Source organism: Mus caroli, chromosome 4 (genome assembly GCF_900094665.2).
Source record: "Mus caroli chromosome 4, CAROLI_EIJ_v1.1, whole genome shotgun sequence".
Lineage (NCBI taxonomy): Eukaryota > Metazoa > Chordata > Mammalia > Rodentia > Muridae > Mus > Mus caroli.
In genome coordinates, this window is record NC_034573.1 from 130,466,902 (window position 1) to 130,494,513 (window position 27,612).

The 27,612-nt window shown below is 53.6% G+C and overlaps 1 protein-coding gene across 1 annotated transcript; it reads right to left on the bottom strand.

Annotated features, from left to right (window-relative positions):
• Positions 1 to 1,553: 1,553 nt before the first annotated feature.
• On the bottom strand, positions 1,554 to 27,249 carry Padi3 (peptidyl arginine deiminase 3). The gene is made up of 16 exons (XM_021159793.2): positions 27,158 to 27,249; positions 20,038 to 20,218; positions 18,110 to 18,182; positions 16,583 to 16,644; positions 15,398 to 15,515; positions 14,533 to 14,658; positions 12,797 to 12,975; positions 12,276 to 12,379; positions 12,076 to 12,187; positions 10,310 to 10,417; positions 8,976 to 9,127; positions 7,524 to 7,668; positions 7,315 to 7,417; positions 5,869 to 5,948; positions 4,996 to 5,121; positions 1,554 to 2,819 (listed from the first exon to the last, which is right to left on the bottom strand). Exons 1-16 carry the CDS (start codon positions 27,247 to 27,249, stop codon positions 2,586 to 2,588), a joined length of 1,995 nt encoding a protein of 664 aa, XP_021015452.1. The 3' UTR covers positions 1,554 to 2,585.
• Positions 27,250 to 27,612: the final 363 nt, after the last annotated feature.

Below are 27,612 nucleotides of genomic sequence, written 5' to 3' on the forward strand. Positions count from 1 at the left end.
GCTGGGTGCCATGATTAGTAGATGCCTATAGGGAATGGCTGATTAGAGAGGAGGTTGGGGGCAGAGGGGGTGGGGTTAGACAGGAGCCTGCAGGCATGGGCTGGCTCTGCTCAGCCACAACTGTGACAGAAAAGGTGAGGGTAAACCTGACATCTTACCGTGAAGCAAATAAAACATGTGCTGGTCGTGGAAGGCAGGGACCCAGCTGCCAACAGGGGGAAACCTTTTTTTTTTTTTTTTTTGCGACAAGTCTAATGCAGTCCAGGCTGAACCTGCTATCTAGCCAAGAATGGCCTTAAAGTTCTGATCCTCCTGCATCTGCGTGCTAGGTCTGCACTGGTGAACCGTCATACCTGGCTTAGGCGGTGCTGGGACGGAAGCCAGAGTTTCCCGAATGCTATGCAAGCTCTCTGCCAGACAGCTATGTCCCTGGCTTGCAACAAACAAACAAACAAATAAATTTCTTGCCTCATTTTCTGTTCCTGTTTGTTTTCTCCTGGGAGTGTAACAGTTGCCCCTCCTCTGGATAAAGTAGACTTGACTCTGGGAAGTAGTTGTCCAGCCAAGGACTACATTTCCCAGAGTCCCTTGCACTCAAACATAGCCAAGAGCAACCAGCTTTATATAGGGAAGAGCCTCTGCCCCTGGGCTGGAAAGTTCAAGCTTCAGGGTAGGGGATGCCAGGTAAAGACTGAGGGATGCTGGGAGAACTGGAGGCCAGGTCTGCATTGGTGTGTAAAATATGCACCTCAGCCCCTTGTTCCGGGGTCTGAAACCAAATGTGTGTGTGTGTGTGTGTGTGTGTGTATGTGTGTGTGTGTGTGTGTGTGTGTGTGTGTGTAACATGTATGTATGTTCCCACAGAAGCCAGAAGGGGGCACCAGATCCCCTGGAGCTAGAGGTATGGATGGGTGCGAGCCACTAGGCTATGAGTTTAACTCAACGACTGCTGGTCCTTCGGGATAGCAGTAAGCCCACAGACTGTGGAGCCATGTCTTCAGCTCTCAGGTGTGCTTCTGATCCCCCCCCCACCCACCCCGAGCACTCAGCATGTCTCAGGGTTATCTTTAATAAACGCTCCAACGCTGCTTCCTACTGACTACATCAAAGCCACCACTCCTGGCTTGATCTGAGCCAAGATCCTTCAAAACCAGGCTGCTGCAGGTGACAGTGTGAAGTTGTATCTGTCCGACAGTGTGGAGTTGTATCTGTCCCTTTGCTACTGGCAAATGGACACACTCAGAACTCCTACCCCAACACTGCAGCCCCGGCGGCCCCAGCCCCAGCCCCAGCCCCAGCCGGCCTGGTCCCTGGCAGCTTGCCCCGTCCCTGAGTCCCACATTCCAACCGTAGGTTCGGTTCTCACTGACCTCATCCTGTCTGTTCATGAATCCCTGCCTCATCCTATAGCCACACTAATGCATTCTCACACAGTACCCAAATCCAGGATTATCAAGCCTCAGATTCCTGAGAAGCCAGGCAAGCAAATTCACCAGTTGCAAGAAACCCCCTCATTTTCATCACCAAAGAAAAGGTCAACACCCAGGGCTTTTGTGCATCTGTTTATTTTTTGGCCAGCTGGACTCACAGAACACATCTTGAGACAGCCACGCCCCTCCCTTCTCCCAGTATGTGGAGAGGTTCAACTGTCCCACTGAGTCCTGCCTCGGTGGCAACCTGCAGGATGGCTGTATAGGCAGAAGGCTCAGAGCTAAGTTAGCCAGTGGTCTCTTCTCCTGTGCAGAGCCCCCAGGCCAGCTGAGCATCCTTCTCGAGATGGGGGGACCCCCAGGGTCGATCCTGTCTTAGATTTCTCTGGGAATCCAGTTTTCCTAACCATCAACAGCGCTGCCCCTCAACCCGCCCTCAGCCGCTTCACTTCAGAGAAATTCCAAGAGGATTTGGATAACCTGATTCCCTGGCATCAGATGATGGGGAGCTTGTAAGGGTAAGAGATACCTGCCATCCTCAAAGCACCTAGAGGTACCCACTGTGTGACAGCTCAGTAAAGGCCGGTCCTGGTCGGGAGCTTGCAGTAAGAAAGATGCTCACACTTTGACTTGAATGGACCCTGGGGAGCTTCCTGGGAGGGTTAGACTCTCTCTTGTGGAGTAGTCTACTTGTACAAGAATATGTAAAATTGTCTGACTTTAAAACCATCCCCTGCAGGGCAGGAGACAGGGGCCAAAACCAAACCCCTGGGCCTTCCACCATAGGAAGTGCAGGCCAAGATGCCGACAAGGTCAAAGCTTCTAGACATCCAAGCAGATTTACCCACAGACAGAGGAGTTTGTGGGGATGGTGTTTAAAGCTATCCCCATGGGTCACATTGATCCCCATGAGAGTCTGGTAGACACGGGGCCCTTTCTTGGGGACACCAAGAGGATTCACGTCTGGGATCTGAATGGGTAGCAGATAAAGGCAGACATTTCAAGAAAAAAGGCTTCTGAGGGGCTTGGGTCACCCTGGGCATTCAGTCTAGAAACCGAGGGTCTTTAGCTGCTTGTTGTTCTGGGGTCTGTCCCAGTCTCCATCTGCCGGGCGGACACCCCATCCTGGGGGGAGGGTGGGGAATGGGTGGTGGCTCAGGGCACCATGTGCCACCACTTGAAGGCGAAGGGCTCCCGGCGCACGTTGGTGCCACAGTGGACCTCCCCGTGCAGCATGTGGTATGGCGTGAAGTCATCGATGAAGGTGCAGTGCAGACCCAGCGGCTCCAGCAGGGAGCGCACCTTCTCCTCCAGGCAGCAGCGACCATTGATGATGGGCCCGAAAGGCTTGGGGATGCCCAGGTGCTTGCCCAGGACCAGCATGTTCACCTGCGGGAGGGTGGGGCCGGATCAGAGGCGGGACCTCAGCATCGCCTTCCCACCCTGGAAGCCCCAGGAGAATCTGGGATTATCTTCAGGCAGCTTTGACTATGTCTGCTTGCTCATTCCTGTGTTGGGATAAGAAACCTGGCTGGAGGGAGCCAGTGAATCAGACACTTGCAGAGGGACCAGCACAGCCCAGGCCTGTGACTTCCCCAGCCACTGTCCCCATCACTGGTGGACTGTGGTGGCGGCCATGTTTGTGCAACAGAACCCCCAACCTCCTAGGGCATCTCTGATTGGGCCAAGATAAACAGCTGACCAAGATGAACCAATCAGATTCTCTCTCCTAGAAAGTGAGAGTTGACATGGGGAGTCTCAGTCATTGTCTTTGCAGGGCCTGCATCTCATGGCCATGTTCACTGAGGTCATTTGAATGAAAATGGGCCCCAGAGGCTCATATATGTGAACACTTGGTTCCCAGCTGGTGGAACTGTTTGGGAAGGATTAGGAGGCGTGGCCTTGTTGGAAAAGATCTATCACTAGGGTAGGCTGGGAGCTTTCAAAAAGACCACACCATTCCCAGGTAACTCTATCTGCCTCCCACTGGGAGATCAAATGTCAACCCTCAGCTACTGCTCCAGGGCCATGCCTGCCTGCCTACTGTGCCTGCTGCCACCAAGGACTCACCCTCTAAAACTGTAAGCCCTCCTTAAATGTTTTCTTCCATACGATTATCTTGATCATGGAGCTTTGTCACAGCAGTAGAAAAGTCACTAAGACATTTGTGTCTGTCTGCAGACCAGCAAAGGAGAGAGCATGGCAGAGAGGGAAAGCCAGCAGAGGAAGGGCCACAGACAGAAATGAGAGAGCTCCAGGCCATGCTAGAAGGCTTGCTGCAGCTGTCCCCACCCTCAGATATCACAGTGCCCTTGTTGTCAAATCTCCATCTGGCTGAGCCAGCTTGGGTGGGCCTCTGTCTCTAGCCAACAGAAGAACCTCAAGCCCTTGCACAAACTTCCGGGCCGCCCCAAGCATGCAGGAAGGAAGGGGGGTGGGCAGAGAAAGGCTTTGCAAGCCAGGGCAAAAAGCCAGAGGGGGAAGGAAGAGGGGGCGGGTCAGAGTTAAGGTTGGTGGATACAGGCTCGGAGGACAGCTGGTGACCAGGGCAGCAGAGGTGAAGCTATACTTTCATCAAAGGCGTCTCTTTTGTGCAGCCCTCCAGGATTACCCTCCCATCTCCTCCTATCTCGGGTTGGCTGCACTCTGTCCTGTCTGTGAGCTGACCCCTTATCCCTCACCATACAGAGTAGTTGGTTGGGCATGTGTCAGAGCCACGAGGAAAGAGTCCCCTCATTGGAGAACAGGGACCGTTCTTAACAACATCTGCTTCTGTGTGGGATGATGGGGGGCCGAGAACTGGGAGAACAGAAGCAGCCAGACCTCCCTCAGCTCCTGGGTGATCTTGTACACAGGATCCTGTGCAACTTTTCTTCACGCCACGGATAGCAAATGTGCCCCTCCTTCCGTGAGCAGCCACAGTGTCAGCCTGGGCACCCTGGGACCCTGATTCTCATCACCGCCACCCCTGGTCACCACAATTCCACACATGATGGCAGTCAAATGTCTCCCCCCAGAAGTGAGACTCAGAGTCTAGCTGAAGAAGCCCAGGTGTTGAGGTTATGTCTCTTGCTATGAACTGTAATGCTAAATTTTGTACCTGAAGGTCTAGGCCTACGAGTGGTTTCTCACAGTTACCAGCTTTTGCTGTGCAAACCTTGTTCCTTAATTTAAAACCATTAGTTAAATACAAATGGCTACAGCCAATCACTGAAGGTAGGTGGGTTTGGAGTTATCTGGGTGGCCGTGGAGAGCAGGGGAGAAGAGAAGATGCCATGGGATAAGGGATTGTGAGACCTAGCCATGAGGGCTGGCCACTGGGGTAAAGGCGGCCCAGGCAGAACATGGCTGGTTATATCTCGGCATAACTGACGTAAGAGCACAGAACGGGAAGTAGACATAATAGCTTAGAGGGTAGATCTGTGCCCAGCTCTAGTGCTAAGGCTTATTATAAATAAAGTTTTGTGTCTTTTATCTGGGAACCGAAATCTCTAAGGTGGACTAGAGATCTCCTATTCATATTGAATATTTACCACAACACCCAGGTGCCGGGCGGGGAGCTCACCAAGTCGGGGAAGAACGCCACCGCCTTCCTCTTCTCCGTCTTGAAGAGCTGCGGGATGTCGATGATGTCACCCTCCGCCAGGCCCAGCTCCCGCTTCAGCACCTCGCGGTTCCAATCGATACAGCTCTGCAGGCGGGCAAGGGACTGCGCTGGAGAGAACCTGCCGGTGTGGCTGAGGCAGGTGCTCACTCCTGCCTAGGTCCCACCCTCCATGCCCCGCTCTTACTAGCTAACACCAAGTTAACCCTAGATCATGCCATCCTAGACCCGACTTTCTGGAGAGCATTCCATACGTGGTTGAAGAGTCACCTGGCCAATAATGTGTGTGCAGTACCCATGCAGGCCAGAAGAGGGCAGCGGATCCCCAGGCCAAAGGTAAAGTCATTTTGACTTCTCCATGTTCTTCAGTTCTATGATCTCCCTACATTAGGCCATCCAGGCTGCAAGCCTTGCTGTTTTCTCTGGATCTCCTTCTTCTTCCCTCCACACTCAACAGTGCTATCTCAGTCTGGCCCCACCTGCCCCCTTCTCGCCATCTCCCCCACCTCCCCTTGAAGGCTGGCCTCTGACCTGGTGGGATGCAGTGTCTTTGCCTACTGATCTGCCTCCTGTTCCTCTTATCTTGTGTCACCACACAGTCCCAATTGCAGGGCCACAACAGACCCCATCCTGATGCTCCCAGCCCTGGCTACCTCTATTCCTTTGATGCCCAGGCTAACCCACCCTTAATTCTCCCAGGTTAAAGGAGGGTCTGGGCCTGTTTCAATCTGACTGACCTTTTGTGAACTGCTGGTCCCAGATGTCTGCCCTGGCCCTGACTCCAGCTCCATCCACATCTCGCATCCACAACCCCCACACCCCCTGGCCTTGTACCTGTGCGAACTTATTAAAGTTGATAAGGCTCTGGTTGGAAAGAATCTGATTGATGGAGACGGTCTGGACCCGCCTGTCACCTGTGAAAGACACAGAGAGGCCTGGGGAGGGGGCGGGGGCAAGCACAAGGCAGCTCGAGGGCCTCTCGCTCTGGGCACCAAAAGCCAAGTTTGTAACTGCTGGCTTGGTTGAGTCAGTGACCCCTAGGTTGTCCTGGGTAGGGGGTGGGCAGCATCTATGGGAGCTTAGCCTGACCAATGGGCACATCTGGAGGAAGAAGAGAGGCTGGAGGGGCCTAGTTGTGGGGTGCAATGAATTCCAGTGGTTTAGAGTTCACTGGAGGTGGTAATCACTAATTAGGGTTAACAGCTGTCCAGGAGAACCCGGTAGGATTCCTCTTTCCTCAGCTCCGGGGTGTGTGGGAGGATGTGGGGGAGTTGGGTCTGTTGATGGCGCTCATCCTGGGCCAGGGTTTATAGGTTCACTAGGCAGTGAACTAACCAGTCACAGCCTACAGGCTTTGGCTTGCTTTTTTGGAGACTTCAGGCCTGGCTCTCCTGTCTGCCCCGTGGAGGCCATAGAGACAGGGCTGGCTAGAGAGGGGCTACAGGAGCCAAAGGCGTCCAGTCCTCCCAGCTGCCAGCAAACCAAACCCTGGTCATGAGGTCGAAAGACAGCACCATGGTTCTCCAGAGTCTGCGGAACTCTGCGAGGGATGCCTTGTTACCACCCTCTGACTGACAACGGGGCCCCAGAGCGGTCAGGTGACTTACACAGCTTACCCAAGGTCACACAGCTGTGGCTCTCAGCCATCCTAATGCTGCCGCCCTTTAATACCCTTCCTCATGTCCCGGTGACCCCCCCCAACCATAAAATTACCTCATTGCTACTTCATAACTGTAATTTTGGTATGTAACAAATCGTTACCTATGAATTGCAATGTAAATATCTGATATACAGGATAGCAACCCACAGGTTGAAAACCACGGTCGTAAGCACTGGGTGGGGGGAGGGCACCTGAGAGCTAGGGGCTTACAGAGTTTCTAGACCTTCCTTGAGCCTGGAAAAGGTAAGGGCATGAGGGCTAGGCCAGCGATGGAGAGTCTGGGGCTCCAGCTGCTTCGTAAATCTTTTAGACTTCATTTAAAAACTTCAAACTCAGCCACCAAAGAACACTGAACCTGTGCCCGGGACCTTCTGAGCAGAGCCCTGATGGGACATCCCTGGGCATCCCTGGCTCTCATCTTCTCCATACCCTGCACTTGCCGCAGCCCCGCCCCCACCGTAGCCAGTGGCCACCAGTGACGCAGGGCGCCATGTCAGGAGGAAGCAGTTGTGAATTTTGGAGTTACCGCCTAGCTTGAACACGCCCATTCCTTTCAGAAGCCATTGTGTGCTCGATTCAGGAGAGAGATCGTTTGGGAGGGACTTGACAATTTTACTCACCAATGACACCCTCAAAAAGGAGGGACCGGCCATGGCCCCACTTCTGCTTTTCCTGGAATAGCCTGAAGCAGGCGCCAGGGCTGGCCAGGAGGAGCCGGAAGCCCTGTGTGAGAACAGGCACAGCTGAGCTGATGGACGCACATGCCTACCGGCCCCAACTTAGCCCCGGCCCCTAACTCTAGAGGCCAAGACTTGTCTAAGGGCCTTACCTTCCCGTCTGGTGCAGGGACAAAGCTCAGGAACTCATCCACGTGGCCCACAGCCAGCCAGTCCACAAACAGCTCCACCAGCGGTTGTACCTTCTGGGCGTGGAGGAAGTCTCGCACCACCTGGGTAACTCGGCGGCCTCTCGACCTGGGCCGGGGTTAGGAAAAGACACCAAACTCAACACACACTCCACAAGAAAGAGAATGGCCAGACAGCAGCTCTCCGGAGTATCTGACTCCAGAATGCCTTCCCAAGCATCGCAGCTTAGACCTAGCATTCCAGCATTTGGGAGGCTGAGGCAGGAGGGTTGCAAATCTAAGGCCAGCCCAGGATATATAGTGAGCTACACAGTAGGACGTCAATCTTAAAACAACATGTTATTTTATAAACAGGAAAGATAGTAAATGCACTTTAATAATCCACCCAGGGTGGGCTCCACTTAGCACAGGCTAGATACGGTTAGTATGGACCACCTCAGAGCCACCCATTCTCCTGGACACGACCATCTTGTCTTGGGTCTCACATAGCTGAGGAGAGTTAGCTTGCACCTCTCTTGCTGCAGCCTCAGTTTCCCAGGATGTCAGTGGAAGGGACACAAGCCTGCCCCAGCAGGTCTCACGACCCGCCTGCTTTCTGTTTATGCATTTACACCTATCCATCTTTTGCCTTCTGGCAAGGAATTAATGGCGCAGTCCCAGGGTCCCCTCTCAGGCTCCACTCCCCATCCATCTATTATTAGATCCTGTCTGTCCTAGCAGTTTTGTTGAACTTGATTATAAATATTAATCTCCTTTCCCAGCATCAGCTGGTGTCACATGCAGAAAACCCCACCTCCGTTTGGATGTGTATCCATGTACATGTGTGCGTGTTTGTGCATGTGTGTATATGCATGTGTGTGCACATGCACAGGTGTGTGCATGGATGTATGTGCATGTGCATGTGTGTGTAAGTGTGTGTACGTGTGCACATGCACGAGTGTATGTGCATGCATATTTGTGTGCACATGTGTGTGCATGCATGTATGCGTGTACATGTACATGTGTGTGTATGTGTGTGTGCGCACATATCAAGGCTACTGTCATCTCAACTTACAGTTTAGTCAATCTCTCTTCTGCTCTCAGAAAAGGACCCAACATTGGTCATTTGCACTCTAGCATGAATGAGCTTTGACTCAGATGCTATGATCCTCTCCGCTCTCAGCTGATACCTTCTCTTATCTACCTTATGCCTGTTTCACAATCAGGACCTCAGTCTAGCCAGAATGCTCCATGTGTGACTCAGCCTCTCTGGGCCCCTTGTAAAGGAAAGGGCTGGACTTAACAACCTGTTACATCCCTGTCCACCCCAGCCTGCTCCTGACTTTCCCGGGGAAGCACTGGAGAGGTCGCCCATCCCACGCAGGACTTCCCTGCTCTCCTTCCCCGCCACCACCCTTAGCCCCCAGAACCTCTCACCCAGGCAGGTTGCCCCCGATGAGGATTCTCCCCAAGGGATACTCCTTCCCATTGGCCACCACGGGTGGGCTGACCTCCAGGTTGCCAAAAGAGTCCAGACCACTCACAGAACTGTCTTTAGGTTCCCGAGTCACATAGCCGAAATCTAGACCCTGGTGGGGGAAACTGAGTCAGGCAGGAGCAGAGTACCAGGAAGAGCCTGACCTCTTGTGATGGGCCCTCTTGTCAAGTCCAGGCTCAGGGGACCAGAGTCTGGCAGGGTTCAGGGGGGGGTAGGGGAGACCTCTAGGCCTCCCTCTTCAAATTCTGAGCAGTGGTGGCCTCCCCTGGTATCTCTCTGAAGGAATTCAGACATCACTGAGGGCCAGTGGATACCAGTTGGGTAGCCAGCAGAGAGCCCGGCCCTTATGGAGCTGAAGGGGTCTCCCCTCCCTCACTCAGGGGCATTCACTGTTACTCTGCCTATTATAAAAGGCAGCATATGATCACAGCACCACAGGCTCCTTCCCATAGGCAGCCATCGAGGTGACAACGACAGGTTTTATAAATGCCTGGGAAGGCATCTCTGCAGTTGAGGAAATGGAAGCCCTGAGAGGGATGCAAGTCTGACAAGATCACACAGCACATGACCCATGCACCTGCCCCCTCGCACCCCCACCCACACCTGATCAACAAATAAAAGCACACAGTACACAGTTGAAGCACAAATAAATGCGTATTTTAGCATATGTCTATCTCATATAACGTGCGGCATGGGCTTGCAGCAAAAGGCCATTCATTGCCTCTTTTCTTTTTTTTATTTTTTATTAGATATTTTCTTCATTTACATTTCCAATGCCATCCCAAAAGTCCCCCATACCCTCCCACCCCACTCCCCTACCCACCCACTCCCACTTCTTGGCCCTGGTGTTCCCCTGTACTGGGGCATATAAGGTTTGCAAGACCAATGGGCCTCTCTTTCCAATGATGGCCGACTAAGCCATCTTTTGATACATATGCAGCTAGAGACACGAGCTCCGGGGGGTACTGGTTAGTTCATATTGTTGTTCCACCTATAGGGTTGCAGACCCCTTCAGCTCCTTGGGTACTTTCTCTAGCTTCTCCACTGGGGGCCCTGTGATCCATCCAATAGCTGACTGTGAGCATCCACTTCTGTGTATGTTAGGCCCCGGCATAGTCTCACAAGAGACAGCTATATCATTGCCTCTTTACAAACATCCCTGGCCTTCTCGTACAGTAACTGGCCAGCCTGCTGTCTCCCCTACAGAACAAGCGCTCCTCTCTGTACTCCTGGGTGGTCTCTGTCCCCAGGGATGCACCGTCCCCCAACTCACCAGGATCCTTTTGTAAGGGAAGCCCTGCAGCTCTCCGTTCCTCGGAGAATCGAAGACCACCGGCAAGGTCTTATGTGGCGCCTGCACATACCCCAGCTCCATCTCATCCTGCCAACAGACAGGGAGAGAGACCACATCTGTAGACAGCCAGCAGCGCCCCCAAGTGTTGGGCCCTGGGTTCTCAGGGAGGGCAGCTCCGAGTGGTGGGGCATTCTCTGCCCTTGGAGGTGGGGGAGCCACAAAGAGAAGGGACTGAGGGCTTGGGTTGCCTAGGAGAGTCACAGGAGTAGAGATCACAGTTTGAGGTGTGAACACAGGTTCAGGGTGGCTACAGGAGCAGATGTAGCATGGCCAGTGTTCGATATACAGGCCACCCACCGACCATGCACCCATACCTATGACCTCCATACTTGGTCAAGAAGGCAGCCGTGCTGAGGGACCTGAAGCAGGAATGTCTCCTCAGAGTTCATAAGGAAACAACGGCCCAGAGTGCATGATGTCACAGCAGGAGAGCGGCCCACTGTGTGCCAGGCCCTGGGCTCCTTATGAACCCCCACTGGTGTCCACGACTCATCCATAGAAGACACTGTTATCATTCACGTGATGCATGAGAGCAGAGAGGGACAGAGGAGACTGTTTCTTCAAGGGCACACAGCCTGTCCGCCAATGGCAAGAACCTAAACTCTGGCTGTGTCTCTCCAGGATCCTTCCCAGAATCACCTCACGGGGCTAAACCTAGCCTCTACCTAGCCTCTCACAGCTAGAGTCTAGCTGAACTAGAAACTCCGTAGCTTAGCATCCAAGGCCTTCCCCTCAGCACTTGTCCTTTTCCAGAACCACTGCCCTGACCCAGGGAGCAAAGGAGGCTCTACCTCCTGCCCCCTACCTCTAGGCCTTCGCACACATGGGTCCTCTGCAGGATCTCCCCAGCCCAGCCCACCGGACGCTCGGCAGTTCCCAGCCCCAGCACTGCCTCTGTCAGCATGGTGGCCTGGGTGTTCATTCCATGATCTCATCAACAAACACCCAGGGGTGACTGAGGCCACAGAGGATGCAGTAATGCTATGCAGAGCCTACGGGGGTGGGAGGAGGCCTGGGAAAGAGCAGGGAATGTTCCCAGTATTCCCTATGGGATCTAGTCCAGCTCACACAGAGGCCCCTTCCCTAGCCTCTTCATCCCAGGCCTTTTCCCTTAGGATCCTCCCCTATGGCATTCCACTAGAAACCCAAAACCTTGGAACCAGTCCCCTGTATCATCCATTTCCCCTGCAGAAACAGTAAGGCCTCCTCTGGTCCCTCTGACATCCAGTACCCCAGTAAGGATACCCTGGACTCCAGGGATCCTGTAACAGTTATTCTCCATAGCGGGTCTTCCCCAGCCCCATGCTATTGGCACATTGGACCAGATGTTCCATGTGGGGCTTACCTTGGTACTGAAGATTTAGTGACACTATGGGACTCTACATGCCAAAGGCCAGTCCCTCTCCCTGACCCCATGTAACAACCACACTGTCTCCACATGCTACTTAATGTCCCCCTGTGGGACAAACCGCCTCTTAGCTCAGTTGCTGCATGCCGTGTGTGTGTGTTGTGTGTGTGTGTGTGTGTGCACGCGTGTGTGTGAGACTTCTGCACCTCACCCAGCAGCCTGCCTGCTTGGGAAAGTTTGGAATGAAGACTGTGTCTGGCGTCTGGGAGAGCCTGGGGTCTCCTGGGTACTTCCCTGTAGGCTGGTATCCCGGGGAGCCACCTGTAGCGCGGGTTACCTGGATCCAGCGGTCATTCCGGTTCTCCGCCTGAGGGCAGATGGTGAGTTTGCAGCCTGCCTTCCTGGCCAGCTCCTCCACGGCTTCCACAAAGCAGGTGTTATTCCTCACCCTGTGAGCAACCGGGGAGCGAGGAAGGACTCAGAGCCAGGGCCCGGGAACAGAGATGACTCAAGGGCTAGGGCTCCAGCCAGACTTACCGGCACACGTACACCTCTAGGGGCGGCAGGGTGCTGGGTGTCATGATCCAGGGGGCCACCCGGAACACTGCTGTGTCGGTGAAGATGGGGGTCTCGGAGAAGTCCTTTACAGGAGGACCAGGATAAAGAGGGCTGGGCGAGAGTTCTGGATCTCTGAACCCTCTCTAGGGTCCTCAAGAAATCCCCTGGTTTGGGCTGTGGATGTAGTGCATCCGGTAGAGTGCTTGCCTAGTGTTCGCCAAGTCCTGGGTTCTAGCCCCACCACCGCATAAAAAGGCAGCGCATGCCTTTATAAGCCTAGCATTCAAGAGGTGCAGACATGAAGGTTAGAAATTCAAGGTCATCTTTGGTTATGGAGTGAGATAAGACCAATCAGGGCTACAAACCCTGTCTCCCTTGGCTTTTTCCAAAGACTGGAGATGCCCAGTAGGGTCACAAGGGAGTTTGAGGCCCTTATCTCTACTATGCCACATCTGTCAGGAACGGGGCATTTGTCCCACGCTCTGCCTGGCCAACCTTACCTCATTAGAATCATCCAGCAGAGTGACGTGGAAGGAGATGAGCCCTGGGAAGCCTGCATCCGGGAAGGAGAGGCCCTCCACGAAGAAGCGCTCCTCATAGCCCTTCAGGCGGGGCACCTCATAGGACATCCTGTCCGGGCCCAGAACACACTTATAGGCCTCACAGGAATCCTCAGGGCCTACGGGAAGAAGAGTGGCCGTGACTCTTGGGCTGCTCAGAGAACGTGAAGGGCTCAGGAGAGTTGAACATCCTCACCCTGGGCCTTTGGGAATGGTGGGGAGGGGCGCTCTTTCCTAAGAGACAAGGTAATGTCCAGCTCGTTGCTTCTACCCACCTACAGGAATATGCAGACAGGCGCTGCAGAGGCAGGCTGGCCACCAGGAGCGCTTGCTGTTCCTGCTCCCTGTGCCCCTGTGCTCACAACTACCTGCAATTCTAGCTCCAGCAGATCTGGTGCCCTCTCCTGGCCTCCCTGAACACCTGCACACATGTGCAAAACCCACACACCTTCGTGCTGCACATAAATTAAAAACAAATTTTAGAAACTATGCATGCACATTTCATTAAGAATGAAGGGGCCCTGGCCAGCTTGAGCGTGGCCGAGCCCGGCTCTGGCAGGCCTTGCCCTCCTCCCCCATTCCCTCTGACTTGCCAAAAACCATTAGATTACACTCCTAAAGCTAGCAACCAAGGCCTCTTTCCTGTTTGGCCACATTCTCCTCCTGAGGCTGACTACCAAGGTCCAGCTATGGAAGTACTGAGGTCCAGCAATCAAAAAGCCCCCTTTGGCTCACCCTAATTGATATGCCCAATTAAAATTAAACACCTCATCCTAACACGGAGGGGGGGTTCCCCCTTTTACCATTAAAAACCACCATTTGCCTATGGGCCACATCTGTCTCCTTTCTATCCAGAGACAGTCCTTTGTCCCTCAGGAACAAATACCCTTTCACCCTCTCCCTGTTCCCTTAACCTTCTTCCTCACCCTCTACCTTGTCTTTGTCTCTTATCCCCTGACTTCCATCCCCCTGGGACAAAGATATCTCCTTTGTGCTGATAACTCGGTCTTGGGGGTCCTGAGCTGATAAATTTCCTTTCAAAGAAGCCCCACTCCAACTATGGGTGGCAGCCCACATCCTTAATCCCAGGACTTGGGAGGCAGAGGCAGGTGGATCTCTGAGTTCAAGGCCAGCCTGGTCTATAGGTGCCAAAGTTAGAAAAATTCTGTCGGGGGTCAGGGACAGGAAGGGAGAAAAAGAAATCCCACTTCAGGGGTGGGGTGGAGAAGCCCATTCTACTGGCTACAGGGATACCGGCTCAGTCAACAAAGTGCTTGATGGTAGGCATGACAAGCCACCCAAGTTCTGTGTCCAGAAGTCTGGTTTAAAAGGCTGGGCATAATGGCACATGCCTTTAATCCCAGCACTCAAGAAGCAGAGGCAGGCAGATCTCTGTGAGTTTGACACCAACCTTATCTACAGAGAGAGTTCCAGGATAGCCAGGGCTACACAAAGAAACCCTGTCTTTGTGGTGAGGGACTCTGTCTCAAAGGAGACAATGCCTAAGGAATGACACCTGAGACTATCCACTGGACCCCACACTACATGCACATGTGCACACACACTCTCGAGCACACACACATTCCTGCGACTGCTCTAACACTAGGGTATCCTCAGAACCCAAGCTGAGAAGCCCAGCAGCCCACAGCAGGGAGACAGAAGAGGCAATCACTCACCGCAGACATGGAAGACCCGTGCCCGCTCTGCATCACAGCTGGAGGTGTGGAGGATAAGCCTGTGGTCCTCAAAGAGGGCTTCGGGGCCCTGGGTCCGTAGGACCATGACGGACATGTCTTCCAGATCTGCGTAGGCAGACAGGGGCTTTTGGTTGACAGCTGTTCCACAAGGGCACTGGGTGGGTGTCGGAGGCTGGGGATCCTAGCCTCAGCTCATGGAGATACTAGAATTCATTGATGTGAACAACAGAGGGGCGTGTATACAGACACTGCCCTGCTTGTGTCTTCTTTGCAGCCCCTGTATCCTCATCCTGGGGCAGAGGTGAAGCGCACCTGGGCATCTCACTGGGCAAGCCATGACCCTTCCGGTCTCTAGGGGATGCTGCTCACTTTAGAAGCCAGCTTCTTTGAGCATCATGTAACCCTCAATCGCAGTTAAGAGATTCAGTGGGGAAGGGTCTGAATTTGGGGTTGGTGGCCACAGACTCAATGTGCAATTTGGAGGGGGGCACTCCTGACCTGTGAGCCTCCCCTCTAAACTGGGGTAACAACACCCGCCCCCTTGGATGATTAAAGAAAGATCTGGGGGAAAGGCCTTGCACATAGTAGGTACTCAACCAATGCTGTCGGCCGCTTCTCTCCAGCAGGAAGAGAATGCTGGGTGACCCGGAAGCAATGAGTACCACAAGCACAGGGGACTGTGGAGAGGCAGCTGCCAGCCTGGCCTGGGCTCTGAGGAATCCCATGATAAACTCTGCCTTGCCTTGGTCCGACTTCAGAGTCCCACCTGGGGTAGGGACCCCTGTCGGGTAACTGAGGAGGGACCCTGGGTACCCAGAGACTGGGGCTGCCCCAGCCCACTCACCTTGCAGGCAACGCACATATTGGTCACAGTTATCTTGGGCATTAGAGTCGACATCGTCCCGATCACAGTTCACCAGCAAGATGGCTCCGTACCCATCAGGCCCCCACACCCACTGCCTCTGTCAGTGAGAAAATACAGCTGGCAACAGGGCTCCAGCAGACCCAGGGTGGACCTCCTACTCAGTACTTCCTGGCTAGCCTCGGGAGCCTTCACCACATCTCGGGAGGAATCCACCTTCACTGAAGGAACCTCTGTGCAAGAAGCATCAACGGCATCCCCAGAGCTCACACCATCAAGGTCAAACCACAAGGCTAGCTGTTATGGGTGGTTGTGAGGTGCCTCTCTGGCCATTATGGGTAACTTCTTGGCTCCTCTCTCATCTCTCCCACCCAAGCCCTTTTCCAGCCAATGGAATCCCTCTGTCCCTCACCCTTCCCAACACAGCTCAGTCATGCCTTCCAGGAAGTCTTCCTTCCTTTCAGTTCACCTTGGCCTCTTTTAAACCCACAATGCATCAGCGCTACCAAGACCACATGAAAAACCGTTAATAGTGTCTGTACAGCAGGCTGCTCTTCCTGCCAGATCTGGTCCTCACATTTATTACCTGTGAGACAAATCTGCTCACTGCCTGTGTTTATCAATAAAGTTTTATGAGAATACTGTCTCAGGATCAGTTTCCGCACTAACTGGCTGCTTCGATGCAGTATAGGTCACAAAGCCTAAAACATTTATAACCTCACATTTATTTTTTTTAAATTTATTTTAGTTTTTCAAGACAGGGTTTCTCTGTGTATCCCTGGCTGTCCTGGAACTCCCTCTGTAGGTCAGACTGGCCTCAAACTCAGAGTTCCACCTGCCTCTGCTTCCCAATTGCTGGGATTAAAGGCATGTGTCACCATGGTCCAGTAAGGCATCTCTCCGTCTGTCTGTCTGTCTGTCTGTCTGTCTGTCTATTTAAAGTTTCATAACCCTTGACCTAGTTTATAAGCCTAGAACTTTCTCATCAATCAAGGACAGGCCAGGGCTGGGGCCCCATATTATGACCATGTTTGATGACGACGACCCCAGCCATGCCTGGTCCCTCTCTGGCTACCCTGACCTCACATCAACTGGGAAGAAGGGGGACACTCATAATGGCCTCGCCCCTCTGACCTGGTGCACAAGAACTTCATCCCCGCTGCCCACCTTATCCACGAAGCTCCTGTCCTGCCGGTCCGCACAGTTCATGTCACAGTCTAGGGTGATGTCTGTTGGGGAGGGAGCAGCAGGTGAGTCCCCATGGTAGACCATGGATAGCATCCGTCTCAGTCAGCAGAGCCACTCAGAGGTTGGGGCCCTGGAGTTTCCCATTCTTGGGCAAGGGAGAAGGGTGTGTGTGTGTGTGTGTGTGTGTGTGTGTGTGTGTGTGTAGGGGAGCATCCCAGCAGGAAGCTTTCCTTGATGGCCGCCTGTTCTGAAGACCCAAAGCCCTTGTTGTGTGGAACACAGCAGGCACTGAGCTCAGGTGACTGAGGGCAGTCTCCATCGATAGGAAGCCCCATCAGGATGCTCTCAGCTCCTCGGGAAGAAGCAGTGAGCTTGGATTTTGGTGTCAGAAGGAGACACAGTGTAAAGGTGGGCTCAGCCACCTCGCTGGACAGCCTGGGAAAGGCTGCCTTGGCGTTTACTCTCCCGACCCAGACCATCTGCCCAGACTTTCTCACTGGAAACCAGAGGGCTCTTAGAATGCATAGGGCATAAGGGGTCAGACCCTGCTTATAAAATGGGCTTAGTTTAGTTCTTAAAGGATAGACAGATAGACAGACAGAAAGACAGACAGACAGGCAGGCAGGCATGCCTCGCGTGCTTTCATTCACCTACCACTGTGACAGGAATGGTGGAATCTCACCACCATGCCACAAAAAAGTACAGGTGCCCAGGGACCCCCAACCACAGAAAGCCGGACAGACCACACGCATAGCTACACGTGCTCAGTCATAAGCCATACGGAAGATAACCCAGGGCAAGACAGTGTCAGAGTCACCTGGCGCGGTGGCTCACATCCTGGACTCCGTGGTTGCTGCTCCTTTGTTACTGTACCTAGTTGGGTGTGTGTAGTGATTTTTGGTTTTGAGGCAGGGTCTCCCTCTGTAGCCCTGCCTGGCGTGGAACTCACAGAGATCCTCCAGCCTCTGCCTCCCAGTGGTGTGATTAAGGGCGTGGGCTACCACCCTCAGTCTCCAACCTTTATGGCAGAATCTCTCACTGAACCTGGAGCTCAACGATCCAGCTATCCTGGCTAGCCAGCAAAGCTCCAGGGTGCTCCCGCTTCCTCCTCCTCCCAATCCTGGGATTATAAGCACAGGCTACCATGCTCTGGTCTTATCTGAGAGCTGGGGATTCGAACTCAGGTCCTCTCGCTTGTTCAGCAAGTGCCTTAACCACTGCGCCATCTCCCCAAGCCTTTCTTTCCCTGTGTTTGAATTTTCTAATGTATGCTTTCTTTCAATTAGAACAATTAAAAACAAAAAAGTTTGGAGGGGGAGAGGTGTGTACTTGTGTGTATGTGTGTGTGTGTGTGCATGTGTGTGTGTGTGTTTGTGTGTGTTGGTTTGTGTGTTTATATGTTTTTGTGTATGTTCTCCCAACTGCTTCTTTTACACAGACACTGGTTCAGTTGATCCCCAGACCTTCCAGGACTCCCGGCCACACCCTCAGCCCCACCCTGCTTACCCACACAGGTGAGGTAGAGTACTGCATAGGCCAGGGGCAAATGCTCTCGGCTGGAGTGGTAGGCTATCTGAACCTGCAGAGAGACATGCGCAGTGTCACCTGTGGACAGGCCTGGGGGACCTGGTGGGCAGGGACAACCTCTGTCCCCATGTCAGCTCCCCTTAAGCTCCTCAGGGTCACTTATCCCCACACCTGGGCACATCTGTAGAGTGGGCACCATTTGCCCTGGATCCACAGGGACCTGGATTCTAGTCCTACCAACAGCTACCTGGACTTGAGCTCAACATCTCTTGGCCAAGGTCTCGTGCCTGTCTGAGCTGCCTCAGTTTCCCTGGCCCTTCTGATCAGGACTAGAGACCTGCACAGCCCCCATTTTGCAGGTAAGGAAACTCAAGAGTCCTGCATTTGACCATCCCGACCGAGTTTGCCACTCACGGATCACAGAAGCCTGCGAGCCCTGCGGCCAGCTTGGTCCAGATCCCACACCTGTGATCGTACCTATCCTGAGCAGTTTCTGACCTTCTCTGGGCCTCAGTTCCTTCAACCATAAAGTGGTGGATAATAATGGTTTCTACCCCGTAGGATGGGTTACAGCCGTGTGGATTAAAGAGGCAGAGCATGCGGGGGCTCATCACAGTTGCTCAAGCCCAGCTCCCAGCCACCATTAAGGGTGAGGACAGAGGTGGTGACACTGGGAAGTTGGGGACATTGGGAAGTTGGTGGAGGCAGTTTAATCACTGACTCTTTGACCCGCTCCTCTGCTCCTCTCCCCAGGACACGCCCTGCAGACACCTGAGCCATGCTGCTCTGATGTCCCCCACTTCATCCGGGTCCATAGTGTTAGGACCCTATGGAGGCTACCTTACCCCTCTGTCTGGGAGCCCCAAAATTCTGCACCAGTATCTCAAAGGGTGGAGGAGGAGGGGAGGAGCGCCTACAGCCTTCCGGAGTCCTGTGGAAGCCCAAGCACTCAGGATGGGAGGGATGGGAGGGACCTACACAGCCCCAACGTTCAGAGCACCAGCTGGGGCTTCCACAGCCTGGCAGGTCCCACTGCCCAGTCCTAGGGACCCTGTGATCCTCACCAACTAAGTTCCTCATTAGGACTTGTGACTTCAGATAAGCTATACCCCTTCTCGGCCTCAGTATCTTATTCTGAAGAATGGGTTTATTGAGTTCAGGATGGGAAGAATGGGCAGGGAGGGAGTCAGATCCTGATGTGTAGGAGTTCTTCCATTCCTTAGCTAAGTGGGCTCCCAGACAGCTATTTGGTGCCTCACATAGGGGAGGGGGTCAGCCAATGATAGATAGGGTACCCAGGGCTTAAAAATGATCAATGCTTCTTAAAGGGCTAGTTCCCCCAAAACATTGCCTTTGATACTAGAATATCTCCCTCATGACAGGTCCTGGTCCCCATCAGCCCTTCAAGGGAATGTCACCAGAAACCAGCTCAAAGGCCACCCATGTCTTGCTTTAAATCTCTCCTAGCTTTTAAATGGGAACAGGAAGAGGGCGGGAAGAAGAGAAGTGAGACCCATCTGGGAAATGTCAGCTCCCGGATCTCAGTTTACCCCTCTGTCCCTGCTCGATCCTCCACTGACAGCAGCAGACCCCACCCCCATCCAAGCCCCTCCTTGCTGATATGGAAACTGAGGCCCAATACAGCGTGGCTGTGCTCACTTCTCTCCTCGCGGGAGCTGGTCAAACAGAAGATGCTCAGGGTCCAAACCCACCCACCCTGGGAAGAGGACTGGAATGGCCCCATCCTTCAGATTGGCACACAGAGGTCTGAGAACACACAGCCAGCACTTGTAAGTTGTAGAATTGGGGTTCACACCCAGCAGTCGGGCCCTTGGGCTGAGCGCTCCCCCACAGAGCTGTGGCCACTCTAGAGGAAAGATGGGAGGCAGGGCCAGGGGTGAACTCACATGGCTGTCGTTGAGGTCATTGCTAGGGGAGTTCATGATTACAATAATCTCCAGGTCCTTGTTGAAACACCACCGCCTGGTGTCAGCTCGCTCTCGGCTCCTCTCCATGCTGGGAGACACATAGATGTCCACTCCCGGTGTCCCGTAGACCTCAAACATGTCTGTGCCCTCAGGAACCGCCCTGAGGAGAGCAGGGAGTATGGGAAGGATGAGGGACTTCCTCAGACATGTGAGCTGAGGCATCAAGCCCTCCTCCAGGAAGCCTTTCCCAACTACCGAGCCACTCACACCAAGCTCTGGAAAGACAGAGATCAGATACCACACAAACCCTTGCGCACTCTCACACCTAAGTGCTGAGATTCCAGTGTCCCTTCACCACCAGGATCATCTGGGGCTGGTCACACACACACACACACACACACACACACACACACACACACACACACACTCACCAGAAAGAAGGCAGACAAGGTCTGTGCATGGTGGTGCACGCCTTTAACTTGGGTGGCAGAGACAGGTGGATCTCTTGTGAGTTCAACCCCAGCCTGATCTACACAGAGTTTCAGGACAGCTAACTACACAGTGAGACTCTGTCCCAAAACACAACAGATGGCAGGAAGGAAGGATGGACAGGCTCAGGGGCTTGAGCAGAGAGGAAGTGCTCTCTCTTGGACCCCAGGAAGCACCTTAGCCCCGGTAACCCAGGAAGCTGCTCAGATTTCTATAGTAGGCCCACCGCCATGTTTTTCCTATGTCCTGTGACCACCATGAAGGGCCAAAGGGCCTTGACAGCTTCCTGGTGTGAATGGAGTCCTTTGGCTCCGAGGCCCCAGTCACTCCGCTCCCCTGGGCTCTTCCCTAGGCCACCCTGTGAGTTTGCTGGGAGTCCCTCGGGTAGCTAGAGACAGCCTGGCCAGGAAGGATACACAAAGGCGGTGGCTGTCACAGGCATCTGCACCACAGCCTGGGCAGAGTCCTGGGTTCAGTGGTGCCAGGGCTAGGGTCAGCAGTTGGGTGGCTATCAAGCCGGGTCCCATTTCTGCCAGGTGACCTTGACTAAATCACCTCGAGTGTGGGATAATGACACACACTTGGCCAGGCTCTTGGGAAACTGGGAGGCTCGAGTGTATTTATAGCCATGAGAAGCTTGTAAGACTCCTGACTAGGATAAGGAAGGTGCTATTAAGATGAATTATGGTGCAGGCTGCAGGTGGATGGAGACAGCTCTGACGGCGAGCTGGGCGGGCGGTTGTGATGCGTCTGAGGAAAAGGGCTCTCATGCTGGAGCTTCCAGAATTCCAGTTAGGCTGCAATGGCTTGATTCCCGTCTTATCCTTGTGACATAGGAAGCCCGATATAGTTCTTGGGTGGGAAGAGAGGTGGCATGGCAAGGGGATTGAATCCCGAGTTCTCTGCAGTCAGGAAGCCTGGGTTCAAGTCCCAGCCCACCACTCACACCCGGGGGTAGGGGTAGCACGTAGCCTCACCAGTGTGGCAGTCTATCCAGCTGTCATGATGGAGCTGGAAAGAGAGGCTGTGTTATCTTCCTGTTGGGGAAACTGAGGCAGCCAGAAGGTAAGACTCCAGACCGCCATCCAGGGCTGACACCCCAGCATGGAAGCCGAGTGTTAAGATGGCCAGTGTGGAAGGAGAAACTGGGTCACGGGCAGCAAATTCCCGTTTCCTGAAAGTTAGGGAGTCCCCAAACTTCTCTGGTGCAACACTCTTCCTTAGGCCAGGCCACCATGGCTGACCGAGAAGCAAACCCCACACCCTAGCTTCTAGATGGCTTCTTCTCGGCCATGAGCCTAAGCTGGCTGAGTCTGTTCACATCCCTCCCTGATAGCTTGAGTGTAAAGTGGCCAGCGAACACGGTAAGGTGATCAACCTTGCAAGACCCAGGGCATGTTTTCTGGGACGTCGAATATCCAGAGCTAAAACCCAGGCAGGGGCTGGTGAGATGGCTCAGAAAGGAAAGGGACTTTCTACCAAGAATGACCAGCCGAGTTTGATACCCAGGACTACGTGGTTAAAAAAAAAGAGAGAGAACCAACTCCTGAAAGTTGACCTCTGACCTCCATGTGCACTCTCTTATACCCCCTATAAATAAATAATAAAGATTAATAATAATAAACTGGACAGTGTTTGAAAATGGGGACAGCTCATTTATCCTATGGGTGGTGGTCCCTGGAACCTGTGCGCTAAGCTCCCAGGGCCAGTGGTGCTGCAGGGACCTGGCCATCGAGCCTTTCCGATGGCTACTGATGCCCTAGACTCATGGCAAAGGGGCTGCTTAGAAATGCTGGCCCCTGCCGGGCTTGGTGGCGCATGCCTTTAATCCCAGCACTCGGGAGGCAGAGGCAGGTGGATTTCTGAGTTCGAGGCCAGCCTGGTCTACAAAGTGAGTTCCAGGACAGCCAGGGCTATACAGAGAAACCCTGTCTCGAAAAAACCTAAATAAATAAATAAATAAATAAATAAATAAATAAATAAATAAATGCTGGCCCCGATTCCCCACTGGTGGCACAAGGATGACTTGGGGTGAGACTCCCCGGTCTTGGGACCCATCAGCCAGCTCTTCCTCGGCACCCTTGTCCCCTACCCACCGTGAAGATGACACCGTGATTTTGGCAAATGAAGCTGCCCCAGTGTGAGGCGCACACTATCATGTCACTTCAGGGAAACTGAGGCTCAGGGGTGACTTGTCCAAAGTCAAGCCTCCTGGTCTGGTGGCTTAGTTATCTTGTCCTCACTCCCGGGCAAAGCTGACCTGGTGCCTCCCTTTTCCAGGGACAGTTCTGGACTCTAGAACAAAAACTGCTACTGAGAAGTTCTGTTAGTTAAAACAGAATAAAATAGCAGCCAGGTCCCCTCAGTGCTGGTCTGAGGGGACAGAGACCACAGTCAGAGCACAGGCTTTGAGAGGCAATTTCAATGAACAAGGGCCCCAGCTCCCCCAGCACGGCTCACAGAAGTAGGCTCAGGAACTCTGGGCCCATCTGATCCCACATCCCACCCACCCTGCTCTGGTCCAGGACAGTGGTGGTAACAATGACATTTCTCCAAAGACGGTGACTCTGAGACCCCTCACCCAGATCCTCCCATAGGGCGGTCAGAGGAGCCTAAGCTGGCTGGGGCTGTTCACATCCCTCCCTGATAGCTTGAGTGTACAGTTGTCCAGGCTGCTCTGAAGCCTCAAAATAGGTACTTTCTATGCCAGCGTCTTCTAGGAAACTAAGGCCCAGGAGAGGAGCCAGTGGCTCAGGATGATGGTACAGCCTTGGAGACACCGAAGACCCAAACTCAAGGCTGAACTGGCTGTATAGGGCATCTCATGGGTGCTGTGAGCTATCTGCACTCTCAACTAACAATGTTCAAGCCCCTCAACTAATGAGCTGGGGCAGCTTTTTAGTTTGTTTTTGAGGAGACCCAAGCACAACGGGTGGCAGGGTGTGTGTGTGAGTGTGTGTGTGTGTGTGGTTATGACACACAGAATCTCAAATATACTAAGCATGTGCTTTATCACGGCAAGAAACCCCCAGCCATGCCCCGCCTGAGATTTGGAGGCGAGATAGCTTGATCCACACTTTATTCTGGCAGGGTCTTATGTAGCCCAGGCTAGCCTTGAATTTTTTATGTAGCCAAGGATGACCTTGAACTTCTAATTCTCTTGCTTCCATCTCTTACATTCTGGAATACAGCCTGAAGTCAGCATATGTGGTCTTTACGGTACTAGGAGTCAGAACACCCACCCGCAGCCTTGCACGTGCTAAGGGAGGGAGTCTTCTAGCAACGGAGTCCCAGACCCAGAGATCTTCCTACATGACACAAGGTGCAGCTGGGGTGGAGACACTGCAGAAAGGAGGGTGCCACCTCATGGCTAGGTGTGGTTGTAAGAGACACCTGCCCAGAGAAAAGCTTCCCTGGGGAAGTCTACACAGCTTCCTGTTGGTGAAGACCTCCCTGGTGGGACGGGGGTCTCCGTCATGGCCACCCACCTTCTGGATTTTCCGCAGCTTCTGGGGCTTGCTCCAAGGGGACTGGGCTGGTTTGAGAGAGCTAAGAAGCATGTGGCCACTCTGAGACTACTGCAGCCATACAGACCACACCTGACTCTTTCCAGGTCTCCCAGGTGTCAACCTGAACATGCAAGGGGCCCTGAGTTTCCCCCAGCTTCACGGGACCTTGGTCCTCACCACCATATGTCATGGGATGGACTTAACTCGCTTCCTTAAGCTGGTTAGGTCCTTTCACCCACCAGACCTCAGTTTCCCTATTCAGAAGAAGGGATGGGTGAGCTCCAGAATCCACCACTGGGTCAGCCTGGGAACTGCTTTCCACTCTCACACATGACACATTATAAAGATGACAGCTGGGCCAAGCAGCCCTAGGGATCAGACACCTAGAAGTGAGTCACGTGTTAGGAGAATGTCTGAAGGTTGCTTTCAGCCAGCCTTCCTGTCTCATTCCACCCTGCAACTGTGGCTCTTCCGGAACTTTCCTTCTTCCTAGTATGAACCAAACTTTCTTTCTCTGCCCCCAAGGGCTGAATTTTCAGCCCTGAATGGTCCTGGGGAGGATCTTTCTTTGTTTCTTTGTTTCTTTCTTTGTTTCTTTCTTTGTTTCTTTTTCTTTCTTTCTTTCTTTCTTTCTTTCTTTCTTTCTTTCTTTCTTTCTTTCTTTCTTTCTTTCTTCCTTCCTCCTTCCCTCCCTCCCTCCCTCCCTCTCTCTCTCTCTCTCTTTCTTTTTCTCTTTCTCTCTTTCTTACCCATTTCTCCATTTCCTGGTCCTACCCAGCTGCTACTCGGCAGGTTTGAGAACACGTGAGACTTTCCCCAGGCTCGGGGCAGAGCCATAAAATAATGGAAATGATAATGACAGTGACGGATACCATAACAGGATGTTCTGTGCATGTTAGCATTGGCTCTGCGCTCTGTAGTCTACATGTCATCTCTGCCCTCCTCCCAGGGTCTCTCTGAAGAAAGAACCAAACAGTTAAGACGGCCTCATGCCTCTACCAACTGGCTACGCCACCTCTGACAGGTTAGTTAACCTCTCTGGGTTAACCTCTGAGATGGCGAGGCCGCTGTGGTAAGCTGGGGTATCTGGGTAAAATACTCAGGACGACGCAAGCCACCAAGAGCCCAGCGCCCAGTCACATCACTGGTTCATCACATTACAGAGCTAGAGGCAGAGTCCCTGGGGAAAGAGCGTCCCAAGATGAGGCAGCTGGGAAGTACCAGAGCCAGCGCTGAGCCACCATCCTGCTGCTCCTGGTTTGTAGGCTAGGGCTAGGCTCTGGGAAGAATACCCTAAGATGTCCAATCTTGCTCTCCCCTTCCAAGACACAAATCGTGGGCTGTAGAGATGGCTCAGCCATTCGAGGCAAGGCTCACAACCAAGACACAGGTCATCTCTGCAGCCCTCACTGGACAGCGCCTGGCCGACACTAGAACAACCCTCCACTTCTGAGCATCCCCAGAACGGCTGTACACCAACACTCAAAGAAGCCCATGCCGGGTGAGTGTGATACTCTATTACCCAGGGGGATTGGCCATCACTATATGCAGAAATCCTAGAAAACACCAAAGCCCTGCCACCACCCATGACTGCCCCATCCCCAGTCTTCTTGGTGAATCCCCATCATGGCCCTAGTCACTCAAGTTACCCCCAGCCAGCGGCTTGCCTCCCACCCAGCCCATCCTCTACCCTCGAAGGCACCTCTGAGAGGAGCAGGAGGGGGAGGGGGAGGAGAAGCTATCCCCAGCTCCCTGGACAAGTCAAACCGGAGCTATATCTACCCAATGGGCACAAGGCAGCTGGGCAGTGAGTCACCCCTATGGGCACGCAGCCCTGGAGCAGGCTATGGCGCCAGGCAGCATCCACCCCCCTTCCTGTCCTGCCCGATTCTTTGGAAGCTAAAGCTACAGAGACTCCCCTCTGCATATCTCACAGTCCACCTACCCACAGCCAGGAGCTAGCTCCTGGCATGCAGCGTATCTCGGACTTGGTTATCTCCTGTGACTGGCAGCTCACTCCCTACCCTCCATACCTCAGACCCCAACCGATTCCATTCCATATCTGAAACTCTTACTTCTGGATGTTTGTTCTCAAAGGGTGTGAAACTTTGGCCCCTGGGGCATACCTGACAATGTTTGAGTTTTGGCTGGCCCAGCAGGGTTGGGAGCACTGTCGGCCCCTCGGCAAATGAAGACCAAAGATGACTCTCACAGTGTTACACTGAGTGGCACAGTCCTGCAGGGACTTCTGGTGTCCCAGTGCTGAAGCCACATCTAAGATGGGGGCAGGAAGGTCCACGAGGTGACACCCTGATCCCAGTATCCTTGGAAATCTCCTCAGCTCAGTCTCAGAGCTGGGACTCAAAAGCCTAAGAGACCAGCCCCGCTCCTACAAAACCCCTAGCCAAGCCACCCTGGCCCACAGCAGCCACAGCGCATAGGTGATGAGTGACTGTGGATCTGAAGCCCTGGGGCTCCAGGGGCTGGGCAGCTAGACACGAAGTCCTTAGTAAGTCTACAGTGGGCTCAAAGCTCAGCTTTGCCTCCAGGTGACTGTGTGACCTGGGCTAATGGCTCAACCTCTCTGTGCCACCACTGGTAGTTTGTGAACATCACCTGAGATAGTGTTAACGTCAGGGCTCTTGTCAGGGTGGAGTCTGAGAAACTGTGACCAGCTCTGGGGACAGAGCTTGGCACCTTAAGTGCTAGGTCCATGAGTAGATGTGGCCTTTTAAGAAATGACTTGATTCTCCCAGTGCTCATAAGGGGTTGGAGGACGAGGGTTCAGGTCCCTTCCCTTTCTTGTGACCAGTCTCTCCTAAGGACCCTCAAACCGAGAAATGAGCCCATGGCCCCAGAACTGTCTAAGTCCCCTGTACGGAGCTCAGCTCTGCCTGGATCCTCAGGTTCAAAAACCCTGCTGGGAATGGGGCTGACTGCAGCAAGGACCCACGCTTCCCACAGTGGACAGAGGTTCCCTGGTTAAGACTACAGATGAGGCACCGTAGGCCCAGCCTGTGCCCTGAGGAACACAGCTCCTAGTGGTGAAGGCCCACGGACTCCACACAAAGAACCCCAGACCCTCCAGAACCAACTCTTACCCATAAATGTCCACGATGGTCTCAACCCCTGCCACACACACAGCGCTGGTGGGGTGCTCCAGGGACACACGCACAATCCTCTGTAGAGACATGCCGGCCTAGGGTGGGGGCTTTAGCCACCAAACCCAGCACTAGCCAGAGGTCCCCCAGGATGTGCCTTTAAAGTACCCAGCTCCGCCCCTCCAGCTCAGGGCGCAAGCTTATTGGCTCTAGCTCTAGAAGCCCAGCCTCTTCTCAGAGGCCAAAGAGCCAATCCTCTCTTCAGGACTGGCCGGAAGGGTTCTGATATTTGCATATGAACGTAGGGCTCCCACCCCAGGGCACTCAAGGAGTTAATTTCTACCTGGAGAGAAAACAAGTCCCCACAGGTGCTTGGCCAGCACATCTGGGGTGGTTAGGGGGAGGGGGAGGACATGCAGGGGAACCCAGGGCTTTGTCCTGGCCTGTCTCTGCCC